This window comes from Talpa occidentalis, unplaced genomic scaffold (genome assembly GCF_014898055.3).
Source record: "Talpa occidentalis isolate TD23 unplaced genomic scaffold, MPIMG_talOcc4v2.1 talOcc4.7, whole genome shotgun sequence".
NCBI lineage: Eukaryota > Metazoa > Chordata > Mammalia > Eulipotyphla > Talpidae > Talpa > Talpa occidentalis.
Window position 1 is genome coordinate 7,791,811 of NW_023605083.1, and position 14,415 is coordinate 7,806,225.

The 14,415-nt window shown below is 45.6% G+C and overlaps 1 protein-coding gene across 16 annotated transcripts in view; it reads left to right on the forward strand.

Moving 5' to 3' along the window:
• Positions 1-12,875, forward strand: part of NR6A1 (nuclear receptor subfamily 6 group A member 1) — a 254,728-nt gene extending 241,853 nt beyond the window's left edge. For all 16 annotated transcript variants that reach the window (XM_037492388.2, XM_054689674.1, XM_054689671.1 and 13 more), the window contains 4 exons: positions 391-645; positions 9,060-9,181; positions 10,672-10,824; positions 12,507-12,875. In XM_037492388.2, the coding sequence (XP_037348285.1) occupies positions 391-645; positions 9,060-9,181; positions 10,672-10,824; positions 12,507-12,595 (619 nt within the window). In that variant the 3' untranslated portion in view covers positions 12,596-12,875. The remainder of the gene's footprint in view (positions 1-390; positions 646-9,059; positions 9,182-10,671; positions 10,825-12,506) is intronic.
• The last annotated feature ends 1,540 nt before the right edge of the window (positions 12,876-14,415 follow it).

A 14,415-nucleotide genomic window follows, 5' to 3' on the forward strand; every position in this document is an offset into this window, starting at 1 on the left:
ATTGGGTAGGTACCAGATCTACACTTTTGGAGCAGTCACTACTAAAACTGGTGCATATGATTGGGGATTTTCTCTAAGACAAGGAACATTGGTGGGCATCAGTATTAAAATAACCCATACTCCCTGATAATTACACAAATGTCTAAGTCTCCTTTTCTCTCAGCAACGTTTTCTCGCGAAACACACTTCTCTAGCCCTGAGCTTGCTGCTGGCCCCAGTCCTGCCCTTTGTCATTAGACTGAAGTGATTAGAGCTAGAGAGCCATGATCAAAGGCAAGGAATACCCTTTAGGGTATTTATTCCTAAATGCCTTTAGGAATACCCTCTTCCTGTGTCGCCATCCTCACTACTAGCCAATGCAAGTGACTTTCCCCTGCTCTTACCCCTCAGATATGCTGTGACCCAAGCAGAACTGTTTGCCTTACTTTGCCGCCTGGCCGATGAGCTGCTCTTTAGGCAGATTGCCTGGATCAAGAAACTGCCTTTTTTCTGTGAGCTCTCAATCAAGGATTACACATGCCTCCTGAGCTCTACCTGGCAGGAGTTAATCCTTCTGTCCTCCCTCACTGTTTATAGTAAGCAGATCTTTGGGGAGCTGGCTGATGTCACCGCCAAGTATTCACCCTCTGATGAAGAACTGCACAGGTAAGTGCTGCTGATTGAGGAAGAAGTTCCAGGCAACCAACCCACTGTCATCCCCGCAAGATAGTTGCCTGAGTGTTAAAGACACACAGGGCTAGATTTGAATCTTTACCACTGACTAGCTTTGTAACCTTAGTCAAGTCTCTGAGCTTAGATTCTGAATTTATAAAATGGGATCATAATAGTACCTCCCAACAAGGTAGGTATTCTGAGCAATAAATGTTACTGTGCAGCAAGGCTTAACAGAATGCTAAGCTGTTATTTTTATCACTTCTGAATTACTGAGGTACGGCAACAGTGGGAAAAGCAAAAACCCTAAGGTTGTCCATAAGGTAAGGGACTTAGTGCTGTACTTTCCAATCCAGAAATAGACCTAGGAGTTATTGTATCTGCTGTGTGCCAGGCACTGATTTGGTATTTTCTTTCTTTCTCAGCCTTCAGCTTGAGGTAGTATTACACCTATTTTATAGATGAGGAAACTGAAGGTCAGAAAATCTATCCTTTAGAGTTTGGGCTTTGAACCCAGAGTCTGGATTTGAATCTATATCTGGCCTAACTGCAAAGATTCAGCTCTTTCACTGCATTTGAGATGCAGGGAAGTGGTATGAGTATGAGACTAAGAGAGTGAGCTGTTCTCACTATTTTCTGGGATAAAGTCTCATCACAGCTGGCCAGTGTCATCCTAACCTCCCTTTCTACAGCAGGTCATTTAACCTTGAAGACCTGGAGCACATTGGTGACATCCCAAAATCAGGACAAATGACCGTTGATATAAATTTTAAAGTTTAAATAAAGTTTAAATCACATTTAAATAGACATTATAATAAATCACCTTTATTGGACAATTTAAAATACAGACGTCATCAGATTCCAGAGCACCAAGAAAGAGGAAAGAAAAGGTGCCCCCATTGATAAAAGTTGCAGAAAGTGAGTTATCAGTCTCCTCCCACATTTCTACATAGCACTGGGGAGACCCTCAAGGGCTCTTTGTACAGCTGAATGAGGGAGGATTCTGGGCACTGGATTTCTGATATTTCCTTACTCTAATGATGCTTACTGGCTTCGGTGTGATCTGTAAATGACGGAGTTTTGAACCCAGTTGACACTTTGTCCTGTAAACAGAGCTATCTGATTTTGCAGATGACCTAACCCCTTCTCTAGAGCCATTAATTCATTGTTTCCATTAAATTCCTATCTCCTGCTCTGTAACTCTGGGCCCACTAAGTGTTTAGATAGCAGTCAGCTCTCTCTAATATTGTCATAGTTTTCAGAGCTTGCTCATTGAGCCTGGCCTCAGTTCCTGCTGGGATCCACTCATGTAGCCCAGACTTGGCCATACAATCAGTCTGTGGACTCAACTCCTGTAGATGATGAATTTATCCTCTGCAGGTAGGCAGGGCTGACTTACTGTGTAGGGCTTTCTGTGACATTGAACTTCATAACTCACCCCCACCCCACTGTTGCCAAACCCTTGAGCTCCAAAAGCCAGGCAAGAGTTGGTAGCTGAATTATATCATTTTTATTGTCTAGGAAGTTTCCTTGCCAAGGAGAAGCTAGAACTCTATTGTACAGGATAGTGCCCATTAACCTGGGGTGGCTTTTTAAATTTAAATTAGTTAATATTAGAGGTTCAGTTCCTTATTTGCACTAGCCATATTTTAGGTGCTCAGTAGCTACCTTTGCCTAGTGGCTATTGTATGGACAGTGCAGCTATAGGACATTTCCATTATCACGGAAGTTCTGTTGAACACTGCTGACTCCAGAATAAATATTGCTGCTGAGCTTTCAAGTGGGTTCTGAGGATAGGAAATAGATTTGGTGTGAGGACTCTTACTCCTATATGGAATCCTTCCCTGGAAAAACTAACAACTTCAACTTGTTAGTTCTGATTCCATGCCCACTTACTGAGCACTTACTATGTGTGTTGTGGGGAGAGTGCTGGGATCACAGATGATGCAGACAGGGTTTATGGTTTCTGACTCTGAGAGGCCATATTATTGCTTTAGTGGATTGAGAGGCAAATCAAAACAGACACAATCTACAGTGCAGGCTGTGACATTGGTGGAGGTTGAGGGCATGTGAGGGGCGGTGCAAGCGCGGACTGATGAGCACGCGTACGGCTCCTTGGAATGCTTGCCAGGGTAAGGGACTGTAAGAGCTGTATCTAAAGTGGGATTTTTCTTGGTAGATGGTAGAGAACAAGAAGAAGATAAGGCACTAATACAAAGTCCCAGATGTTAGAGAGTCTGGATGGCTTTGCAGGGAACCAAAAGCAATTCTGTGGCAAGGGCATAGAGGTAATGTACCTGGGAAACGGAGAAGTGACTAGAGAGAAAGGTATGAAAAAGACAGGTCCTGGAGGTCCTTGAATGCCGGTCCAATCTAAGGAATTTGGATTTTGTTGTGTGAATAGGGTTAAGTCATAGAGTGTTTTTAAGCAGAGCAATTACATGGTCAGGTTGCACTTCAAAAAGATCCCTGTGGTGGTAAAGCTCAGGAAAGACAGCTTGGCCCAACCAGAGGACGGTGCATGGTACTGTCCCTTGTCCCATAGCCCGGGTGAAAGGAGACAAGCCCTGGGAATAGCGAGGGCAGCAGAGTTAAGATGTCAAGGAGGTGAAGTCAGTGAGCAGGAAAGTTAGGGATGCTGCCCAGCAAGCGGGCACCCAAAGGGTGGAAGGTGAGCCACTCTGAGTTTATGTGTGAGACACTTGTAGAAGTGCCCAGGGGGTCGCAGAAAATGGAAGTTTGGGAACCTCTGGGATCCCGTTCAGCACTGCAGAGCAGTCTGCATTCTCCTGGAAGCCCAGGGTGTACCGTGTGTAATTGGCCGTAGTTCTTTCCTGCCTTGCCTGCTCCTGTGTTACTCCCACTCCCCCAAAATGCCTTTACTTTTTCACAACTCTCAAGTGCAGTGAGTTCCTGCTGTCATGAAAAGACTTTTCCCACATGATACATGTTCGCCTCCTTTTCGCTTCTCAAATATTGAAATCAAATTTATGGTGCCCATTTTCCTTAATCAGGGTGTTATCGCATAGTGAGCTGGGTGAATTTGATTTAAAGCAGATTGTAGCACCAGCCAGTGACTGCTCCTGGCCCTAATCAAGACTCCTTCACGTTCAGAAGAAGCCTTGCACTGGATGGTCCTTAATGGGCAATTCTAGCTCCTGAGCGTTAGCGTTTCTGCCACTTCTTTGGAAAGTAGCCTCCCAACTTCTATGCAGACCCTAGCTGCAAGATTCGGGAAACATGTACAGTCTTATTTTTGCTGTGATAATGGAGTGATGATGAGGGTGGTGGTGGTGGTGGTGCAGTTATTAATAATAGCTAACAATTATAGATTTTATTGTGCCAAATTCTCTCCAGTGCTCTACAAACATTTTTTGTTTAATCCTCACCAGCATCCGCTGAGACCCGCAGTATTATTATCCCTATGCTGCAGATGAAGAACTTGAGGTTCAGAGAGATGAAACGCAAGGCTACAAAACTAGAAAGAGATAGAGTTGAGATTACCCCCTAAGGCTGTTGTGCTCCAAAGCCCAGACACTATTACCTTATGCTAAATTCTTTAGCTTTCTCAAATGTTTGATTGGAGCTGTACGTGCATGCTGAGATGCCTCTTCCTCTCACATGGCTGCGGACTGCTCCTGGGAGTAGGTGCATTTAGATGAATGGAAAAAAAGACAACTCTTAGCCCCCTTAATGGACATAACTTATATAGTGTCAGCTTCAATTGCTGACTGAATGGTCCAGTGGTTTGGGGGATACTGGCAGGAATGTTTTCCTTGTCCCAGCATGCTTGTGTAATAGGAACCTAAAAGAAGAATGGGTGTGTTTGTCCAGCTTTCTGGCTTTGAATGCTGATAATTTGTAGACAGAGAATACAGGGGCGTTGGAGCTGTGGAGTGGGCAGAGGTGGAGGAGGCACGGCTGAGGTAGAAAGCAGGCCCATGGAACAGAGAACAATTTGTTTATCAAAGGGTGGGATGCGGGGTGTGGAGGAAAGCTTTGCAGTCAGGCTGTGGAGACTGAGTGGGGGCTGCTGGGCTGGCTGCCAGCCCCCCACTCCTACCAGGGGTCCATGATGGTTGCCTGTCTATGAAGCTTGGAAAAAGGGCCTGTGTTCTCCCCAGAGAAGGGGATGATCCAGGGCACATGCTCAGATCAGGCACTTGGTAGCTCCTTTGTGTCCCACTGGTGAAGCCTCAGCCAGGAATATGTTTGGCACTGCTGGCAAGGGGTCTGGCTGATAGCCACACACCTGCAGGTTCTGAGTGCCAGAGCGAGCGCTTGGGGCAAGAGGTTGCTGATTAAGGGAGAGAGTGTTATCTTCGCTTGCTACACTGCTCTGCCACCAGACAGATGCCGACCCTGCTGCTCTGCTCATGTGCTCCTTTTCCATACCCTGTCCTGCCCCCATCCTGGCTCTCCAGACAGATATGCTAAAGGGATTGTTTATAAAGACCCATTTTCTGGGGCCTCCCTGGTGGTGAAAGGGGTTAAGACGCAACCTATGAAGCTATCTGCAGCCACTGCAGCCCAAGTTCGATCCCTGGCCAGGGAGCTGCCCACGTGGCGCAGCAGACATCTCCTGACTTGCCCGCTGCTCCCCTCAGCAGTGTATTTCAGTCATTCTGCCTTTCTGTTCCCCACTCTGTCTCTGGTGAATCCTCTCACCCCCCACACCTCTGACTTGTACCCCAGCTCTTGTATACATAAATAAATCCTAAAAAAAAAAAAAAGACCCATTTCCTTTCCAGAACAGAAGTAGCCAGTAAGGTTCTGGAATGAGGTCTTCATTCCCAGGCACACTCCCTCCCGCAACTCTCAGGTCATGGAGGCCTGCAGGGGCAGTTCATGCTCTCGGTTAGGCCCTGCGGGAGTCGTTCCTCAGAGCTCCTGAGGTTGCCTGAGGCAGCATGTGGTAGCCTCTCCCAGTTAAGAACCACACAGTTTGGGAATGGACAGGGTAGTGTTATGAAAGTGACACTTAGAATTAGAAAAATTGTCAAAACCGACCACCACTTACTTAACTGTGTAACTTTGGTAAAACCATTTCTCCTTCCTCATCCCTAATATGGAGGTGCTATTACGTTGGGACAGTAAAATATAAGGGTGCTCGGCACACAGTGAATAACTCTCGGAACCTTTGTTTCCACTTGTGAACAAAGGGGATTATATCCATTTTGTGCACTTACTAGGAATATCCAGTGAAATAATGTGTATAAAGTATTTAACAAAGTGCCTGGCAAGTAACAAATACTCTACAAATGTTAGATAAGGCTATGATAGTGTTTATTCAATATAAACTTGTCAGTCAGTCTGGAAAAGTATTAATAAAGTTGCTAAAGCCATTGGGCCAGGCACAGAGAGAAATGGAGGTAGCCGTCGTTCAGATTAGCAGAATGAAAGAAGCTCCATGTCTGGAGCTGATGCTGTGTGAAACATCTGTGGGTTATAACAACAACAGCAAGCATATACTGGCAATGTACAGCAAAAACAGTTTGTAGACGTAGTGAAAAATTCACTTAGTGAAAAAGCAATTCTTAGATTTAATGAATATTTTACTGGGAGGGAGCAGAGAATGGGGAAGGTAGGGAATAGGGTATTGACGAGGAAGGCTTGGTGGAAGCTGAGTGAAGCGAGTACACATACAGAGAAGTAAAAATGTAACTCCAAAATTATGTAGACATGTAAATGACTGACAAATTTAGTTAAAAAGATAAAAAGGAGGGCCTCCCCGGTGGCACAGCCTGCAGCCTCTGCAGCGCCGGTTCGATCCCCGGCTACTCCCTGGCTGCTCCCCGGCCAACGGGGGAGGGTCCCACAAGGCACGCAGACCTCTCCTGCCCTGCCGGCTGCTCCCTTCAGCAGTGTACTTCGGTCCTTCTGCCTGCTCTGCTACCTGCTCTGGCTCTGGTGAATTCTCTCACCCTCCCGCGCTTCTGACTGTACCCAGTGCTTGTAAAAATAAATAAATAAATCTTTAAAAAAAAAAAAAAGATAAAAAGGAAGCAAGAAACCCTAGCTCAGATTGACTGGGAGTTAAACCTCATTGCAAAGAGCCGGCTCTGTCTTGCATGTAGTCACCGCTGCAGCTCCCCCTGGTGCTTGAGAAATGCAGGTACCTTTAGTCCCAACTAGAGCGAGGCTTTTTCCCCAGAGAAGAGAAAATGTCTTGCTCAAGAAAGCCAAGCCCTCGCAAAGCATTCAGAGTCAACGCAGAAGCAGTAGAGCTCAGACAGCGGCGGTGCATGCTGAGGCGTTCTGGGCACTACCCAATAGGTCCTTCTTGCCTGGCACCAGTCTGTAGTGCCCAGATTTGAACATGTCACCAGAATGTAGCCCTGAGGCTAAACATCATTTTCTCTGACGGAGGTGTGCATCTAAGGCCTGTCTGGAATTCTCTTTGACCCACAATCCCAGCCCTTCCTAGAAGGGGAAATAGAGACTGACCTGACCCCTGCTTTTATAAACTCGCTCTCCCTGTAATTTCAAATCTTTGCCTCCTTGATTTGATGGTATCGCTGTCTCTATTCTGAGATATTTCCCCACTGTGACCCAGATTATTTGTTCCAGAGGTAGTGTAAATTGGGGGTCCTTAAAGTTTGATCTTTTCAGGCCTTCCTGGTGGCACAGGGGGTTATGTCTCAGCACTATGGAGCTATCAGCAGCCACTGCAGTGCGAGTTTAGTCCCCGGCCAGAGAGCTGACCCACTTGGCGCAGCAGACCTCTCCTGGCTCGCCCGCTGCTCCCCTCAGCAGTGTATTTCAGTCAGTCTGCCTGTTCTGCTCCCCACTCTGTCTCTGGTGAATCCTCTCACCTCTCCACACCTCTGGCCTACACACCAGCTCTTGGATGCATAATTAAATAAATCTTTTTTAAAAAATTGGTCTTTCCCCAAGGAGTCTTCCCTGCTAGGGAGTGCCACCTTAGGGACTAGGAAAAAGAATAACTATAATAAAGAAAAAATCAAAATCAACAAGCAACTATAAACCAGAGACACAGTATGGGGGGCAGGTGGGGAGAGGAGGGATTGGAGTCAAAATAAGGGGGGGTGCAATTGTATGGGGAATATAACCAAGATGAAAATGCTTACATTGTGCAAAAATGAAAAATGATGTAAGATATATATATAAATAAAAAATAATAGTGAAACACCCAAACCTTGGAGAGTTTGTGAAAGTTCCAACTTCTACTTCTGCCATCGGCTGAGCTGTGCTTGTGGACCATTCCCTTCCATTCTTTCTTGTTGTTTTTTTTAAAGATTGATTTATGCGTACAAGAACTGGGGTACAGGCCAGAGGTGCATGGGGTGAGAGGATTCACCAGAGACAGAGCGGGGAACAGAACAGGCAGATCGACCCAAGTTCACTGCTTAGGGGAGCAGCGGGCAAGACAGGAGAGGTCTGCTGCACCATGTGGGTAGCTCCCTGGCCAGGGATCGAACTTGTGCTACAGTGACTGGGGGTAGCTTCATAGGTTGCATCTTAACCCCTTGTGCCCCAGGGAGGCCACCCTCTTCCATTCTTTAAACTACAGTTTGTCGTGAGTAATGGTAATCTTAGGGGTTGAGAAAATTAAATAAGATAATGCACATGAATCGTGCAGCACAGAAACTCACATGGTGGGCCTCCCTCGTGGCAGCAGGCCTCTCCTGACTTGCCCGCTGCTCCCCTCAGCAGTGTATTTCAGTAGATCCACCTGTTCCGACCCCCACTCTGTCTAGTGAATCCTCTCACCCCTGTATCTCTGGCCTACACCCCAGCCTTCTACGAATATATAAATCTTTTTTTAAAAAAAGAAAGAAAGAAAGACACTCACATGGCATGGAGTTTTCATTAATATTTCCTTCCCTCCCTAGCAGACTCAGGGCTGCCTGTAAAAATTTTCACTGTGCATAATAATCTCAGCCCTGCTGGAAACAGTGAACTTAAATAGAATCAGCAGCGTTCTCTACATTGTGTCAGAACCTTTACATAGAGTCAACCATAGCAGTTGCCATTGACAGTAAAGGCTTCATTATAACAACAATAATAGTAATATACTAATAGTGTCATATTTCTCCATATTTACAGTTCCAAACTTTCTTTGTCTCTTGTTCGCCCAGGCAGACAAGTGTTGCTATTTTACAGATGAGACCTGCAAAGCTCAAAGAGCAGAGTGACTTTCCCAAGGTTTCATAGCTTACATGCGATCTGAACTTTGGATTTGATTGACCCCACATGACCTTGGGAACAGAAGTTTGTATGAACTTCCTGTATGAACTATCTTGGACTTCAGAAAAATCATGGATCCATTTCCCCCAGGCTCAGCCTCTTTCCTGTTTTAGACACCTTTAAAGACCTGTGGAAGACCTCTGCCTTCTCTCCTCTGGTATCAGAGCCCACTGGTAACGCCTGTGTCTGTTCTCCAGATTCAGCGATGAAGGGATGGAGGTGATCGAGCGGCTCATATACCTGTATCACAAGTTCCATCAGCTGAAGGTCAGCAATGAGGAGTATGCTTGCATGAAAGCAATTAACTTCCTGAATCAAGGTGAGTGGCCAAGAGTGCCGCAAGTATTTGCCTTCATGTCCTCGCCACCCATACCTTCAGGCCCGCCACACGTAATCTGCCGTGCCATGGGTATCCATCTTGGCGGTCCTGTGCTCTCTTCCTCATCACCCTGCTCCTCTATATTGCGGGGAAAGCTTTGGATTTTTTCTTCAAACCTAAATGCCACAGACTCTATAACTCATAGAGGAAGGAAGAGGATTCACTTTGTTTAGTCAGTTTTAATGCATTTAAACGCAGACACCAAGGACAGTACATGCGTCATTTAAAATATGTACCAAGTTTACCAGCAACTGAAGAAGAGCAGGGTGATGAAACTATTGGAGATAAGGCCTCTGTGACAGGCTGGTGGTAGTTCTGACAGCCACTTTGGGGCAGAGTGGGGGTGTGCAAAAACACAATACGTGCATGTTAATCATGGTTTTTCATTAGACGAGTGTTAGGTTTGGTTTATGTACAGTGTTACCTGCAAAGTGGTACTTGTTAGCTGCTGGTAACCAGAGTATGAATTTTTATCTTCTTTTTCCACAGTAGTGTTCTGCTCTCAGAGTATAATTGGGCTGTTTTGCTGCCTTTGAGATTGAAAGTGCTCTCTTCCCATTTTCAGTTAATTAGCCTAGTGAGTCTTGATCCCCTTCTCTTTGCCCACTCCCTGCCCCCTCCCACCTCCTCCTGTTTCTCACCATTCGAGCATTTATGTGGTGTTCTGTGTGCCTCACCTAGACGAGGCCCTGCGTTGAGCATTAAAGACATTGAAATAAGTTAGACCTCAGGCCCCTGACCTCAGGAAGTTTAAAGTCTGATGGCACTACTTGAGCCTCAGATAGGGAGAGTTATCTACTTGAAGGAAGAGAAATCTGAGCTATGCCTCAAAGACTGGGTAAGATTTATATATAGATTATTTATTTTCTGTGTGTGTGTGTGTGTGTGTGTGTGTGTGTGTAAGTAAGAAAAATATGTAATGTAGGGGAAAACTGTAGTGACAAGTCAGGTAGAACAACATGAGCAGACACACACAGGAGACGTGTGTGTGTGTGTGTGTGTGTACATGGATGTGTAGGTATCAGCACACTTTCTGATTGGCTCCAGCAGAGGGCAATTTAAGAATATTATGAAGGCCAAGTTGAGAAAGGTAGATTACTCAGTCTATTGTTCAGCATCCAGTGGTGTCTGTTTTGTAACAAGCCCTGAGCTGGGAGTAAGCTGTGAAGTTGAGAAAGATACAGCCTAGCCCTTAAGGGGCGCAGTTTAGTTACTGTCCTTTACAGTTTTTTCCTTTTTATCTTATTTTTCTTCTCTTATCCAGAGCTTTGTTCCTCTGTGTCAGAAAGAAAAGAGCTCTCTTTTTGTGACAATGTTTAATAACTTTTAATTGAAAGATGCACATATTCAAGGAGTTGATGTTTCTTCCACATTAGAAAATTGCTTCCATTTCCTGTGGGTTTTTTTTTTTTTTTTTTTTTTTTCCACAGATATCAGAGGTCTGACCAGCGCCTCACAGCTGGAGCAGTTGAACAAGCGATATTGGTACATTTGCCAGGATTTCACTGAATACAAATATACTCATCAGCCAAACCGCTTTCCTGATCTCATGATGTGCTTACCTGAGATTCGGTATATTGCAGGTAATATTATGGCTTCTGGTCTTTTATAACCTTTTTTGTTTCCTCTTAGTTTGTGAAGGGAATGAAGCAAGCAGTGTTTCCAGGCTGCTCATTCTAGGTCTGTCACCAACTGTATAAGAGGAGCTGCCCTTCTCCTCAGAAAAGCTACACAATGTGTTTGCATTTCCTTTGTAAGGAAGCGATGTACTGTTTCCTGAATTCCTATGATGTGTAGGTTACTTTGTGGCCTACATCATCTAACCTCAGAATAGCCTCTGGTAATACCATGGCCATGCTGTGCATGGGGAAACAGTCTCAGAGTTTTTCAAATTAACTTTATTTTCTGAATTATATTCTTTAAAAGGGTGAATTTTATGCTATGTTAATAATTTGATATCAGTTTTAAATTTTAATTTCATTTCATAAAATCACCGATAGGTTTTCAGGGACAATTTATTTAAATGGTATCTTCAAAATCATTCTCAAAAGTCCTATTTTGCAAAGGAATTTTTGTTATTTTTGTGGTCTTGCTTCCACAATATCCAAGCTTCCTACAATATCCAAGAAGCTGGGGCCTGCTTTGAATATTCTAATTTTTTCCCCAGTAAATTCCATTTATCCAGAATGCCTGTTTCCATAGGATTTTCATTCATATGGATTGATAGTTTTTTCTGTCAAGAACATTTGACAGAGGGCCTCCCTGGTGGCGCAGCGGTTGAGCGCTGGGTTGCGAAGCTGCCCGCGGCCTCTGCGGCGCCGGTTCAATCCCCGGCTGCTCCCTGGCCACCGGAGGAGGGTCCCACATGGCGCGCAGACCTCTCCTGCCGCCCGCTGCTCCCCTCAGCAGTGTACTTCGGTCCTTCTGCCTGCTCTGTTCCCCACTCTGGCTCTGGTGAATTCTCTCACCCTCCCGTGCTTCTGACTGTACCCAGTGCTTGTATAAACAAAACAAACAAACAAAACCAGCAAACAAATAAATAAAGCATGCCTCTATTAAAAAAAAAAAAAAAGAAGAAGAAGAACATTTGACAGAATATTTTAAAGAATATGCTTTAGGTAAAGTGCTCAGGGTTCAGGTATACAAAATAAGTTTTTACAGTATTGGGAAAATGGAGGATATCAAAAAAATAACAATAAGTGTTTCAATATAAAATCCTGGCTTCTATTATTATTGCTTTGCTCCATCTGGTAAAGATTCTTGTTTGCAGTTATTCAGCATATACTGAGGAACCACTCAGACATGTGACCTGTAGGTTGAGCTTGTTCCTGTAAAATTCAGCAAATTACAATTTTGAAGAAAAAAATTTTCAGTCTGACAGAATTTTTTTCTACTTTTTGGGCCACAGAGTAGCCTAGCAGATGTGAACAGGACCTAAACTATTGGGATTTTAGGGGTATTTGGGTCTTTATGCTTCACCATTTTCAAGAGTTCTACCAAGTGAGAAATTAATCAGGTCCTCTCCAAAATAAAAGGAAGTCAGTAACTGTAGCATGGCTTTTGCCATTGCCAAACTCTCCAGGCACCAAAATGGGCCAATGACCTGATCCCCAGTCTTTTCTAGCTGACATGTGTGACCCTCAAGGCACTCTGTTGCCCCGGTCCCTCAAAAAGGCGACATTCTCCCTTCATTGGCCCAAGAGAAGGGGCAGTTGTGCTTTTCCACTCATGGCCACTGCTAACTCTTTTTTTCCCACCTTCCCAGGAAAGATGGTGAATGTACCCCTGGAACAGCTCCCCCTCCTCTTTAAGGTGGTGCTGCATTCCTGCAAGACAAGTGTGGGCAAAGAATGACCTGTTCCCAGGATCCCTCCTCAGGCCTCCACAATGCCTTGGGTGGGCAGGACAGGCTCCGGAGGAAAGAGCCAGAGAGACCAAGATGGAGGCTGTGGAGCCGCGTTTCCAGATGCTTCCATATCAAGAAGAGTTTTTTGTTTGTTTGTCTGTTTTTTTAACCTCATTTTTCTATATATTTATTTCACGACAGAGTTGAATGTATGGCCTTCAACATGATGCACATGCTTTTGTGTGAATGCAGCCGATGCATTTCCTTGCAGTTTACAGAATGTGAAGATGTTTAATGTCACAGTGTTGTCATTGTTTAGAGATAGGTCTTTTGTATTTTGAGGGAGAGGGTGGGATGGGGCTGAGATGACTATTTCCATAATGTTGATAAAGACGACTACCTCAGTGGAAAGAGAGAGGGGTGTGACCATCCCTGCTTTTTCCACATGTTCTCAGCAGACTCATAAATTTGTCTGTCAGAGAGCAAACTGCCTTTTTTTAAGCCACAGAATTGCCAGGTAAAAGAGCACATTGTAAAGGGGCGAGGTGGTGGTAGGAGGTTTACGACAAAGTGGGTGAGGTGTTGGGAACAGGGCAGGAGATGAGGACTCGCATCTCTCTTCTTTGGAAAATACGAAAGTTGAGAGTGGGGCACAGTGACCAATTCTAAGTTGTTTCCTCCCTCCAAAACAAGTCCTTAAGGAGAAGGGTTTCTGGGCTCACACCCTGCTGCTTCGCCCACTGCCACCATCCGCACTACCACTGCCACACTCTGCCACGGTCAGCTTTTCATCCAGGCACAGTCCTGGCAAGAAGCTAGTCCTTGGGGCTTTCCCGCATGCTCCCGTGGGCCTCACGGCTACCTCATTTCCTTACCTGGGTCTACCAGGGCCTGCTTTCCTCAGGCTCCTCCCCTCTCCCTTACAAACTTGACTTCCTATTGGCAAAGCAACTGAACAGAATGTCCTGCTGAGTCCTGGTGCCCCACGACTAATTTATTCTCTTTTTACCTTGCTTTCTTCAGAGGGTAGTGGGACGAGGGCAGACTGTTAAAGAACAATCTATCTTCCTTTGAGTTCCCCGTTCCCCCACCACGCCAAGCCCGTCCTTCCTCTAGAACTAAATCTAAAAACTATGTCTCTTTTTCAGACAATGGGAAGGACCATTCTCCCGTCTGATGACTAGAATTTCTGCCTCTGCGTTCTACTTGACGTTGTCCTAATCTTTCCAAAGCGAGACCACTCTTCTCAGAACAGAAAGCCCAGGGCCCACAGTCACCCAGCTGCCCTGTAGACCTGACTGACCAAGACCCAGAGGGCTGGAGTCCAAAGCACCTGGAAGGGAAGGGGGGCTTTAAACTACCTCGTGCTCCTAAGGACCTGGCTGCTTCCTCTGCAGAAAAGGCCCGGACCCCTTGTTCTTTCACTACCTGCCCCGCCTAGTCCCAGGAAGTGTTCCTCACCCTCTTGGCTTTGGCCAGCGGCCTCACCGAGTCTCTCTTTAGGTGCTTTCCCTTTCCCTGCTTTATACTGCAGCAGTTTTCCCTGCCTGCACCCAGACACCACCCACGGCCAGTGCAGCCGACAGCCCACATTTCTGAGGGCATCCCCGGGCGGGCTTGAGGAGCCTACAGCACCTGTTTTTGCCTGTTTGGTCAAAGGCCGTTTGCTCTCTCCCCAGCTCAGCCTAGCACACTTACCCAGGGGGCTGCCATCTTGTGTGCATACTGGGTATTATGTTGGGTTGTAAGTTTTTTCTTTCCGGTGAAATGTTACGGGTACCAACAGAGTGATAACTTTGTCCCTTGCTGGATCTGAAACTCAGAGCTT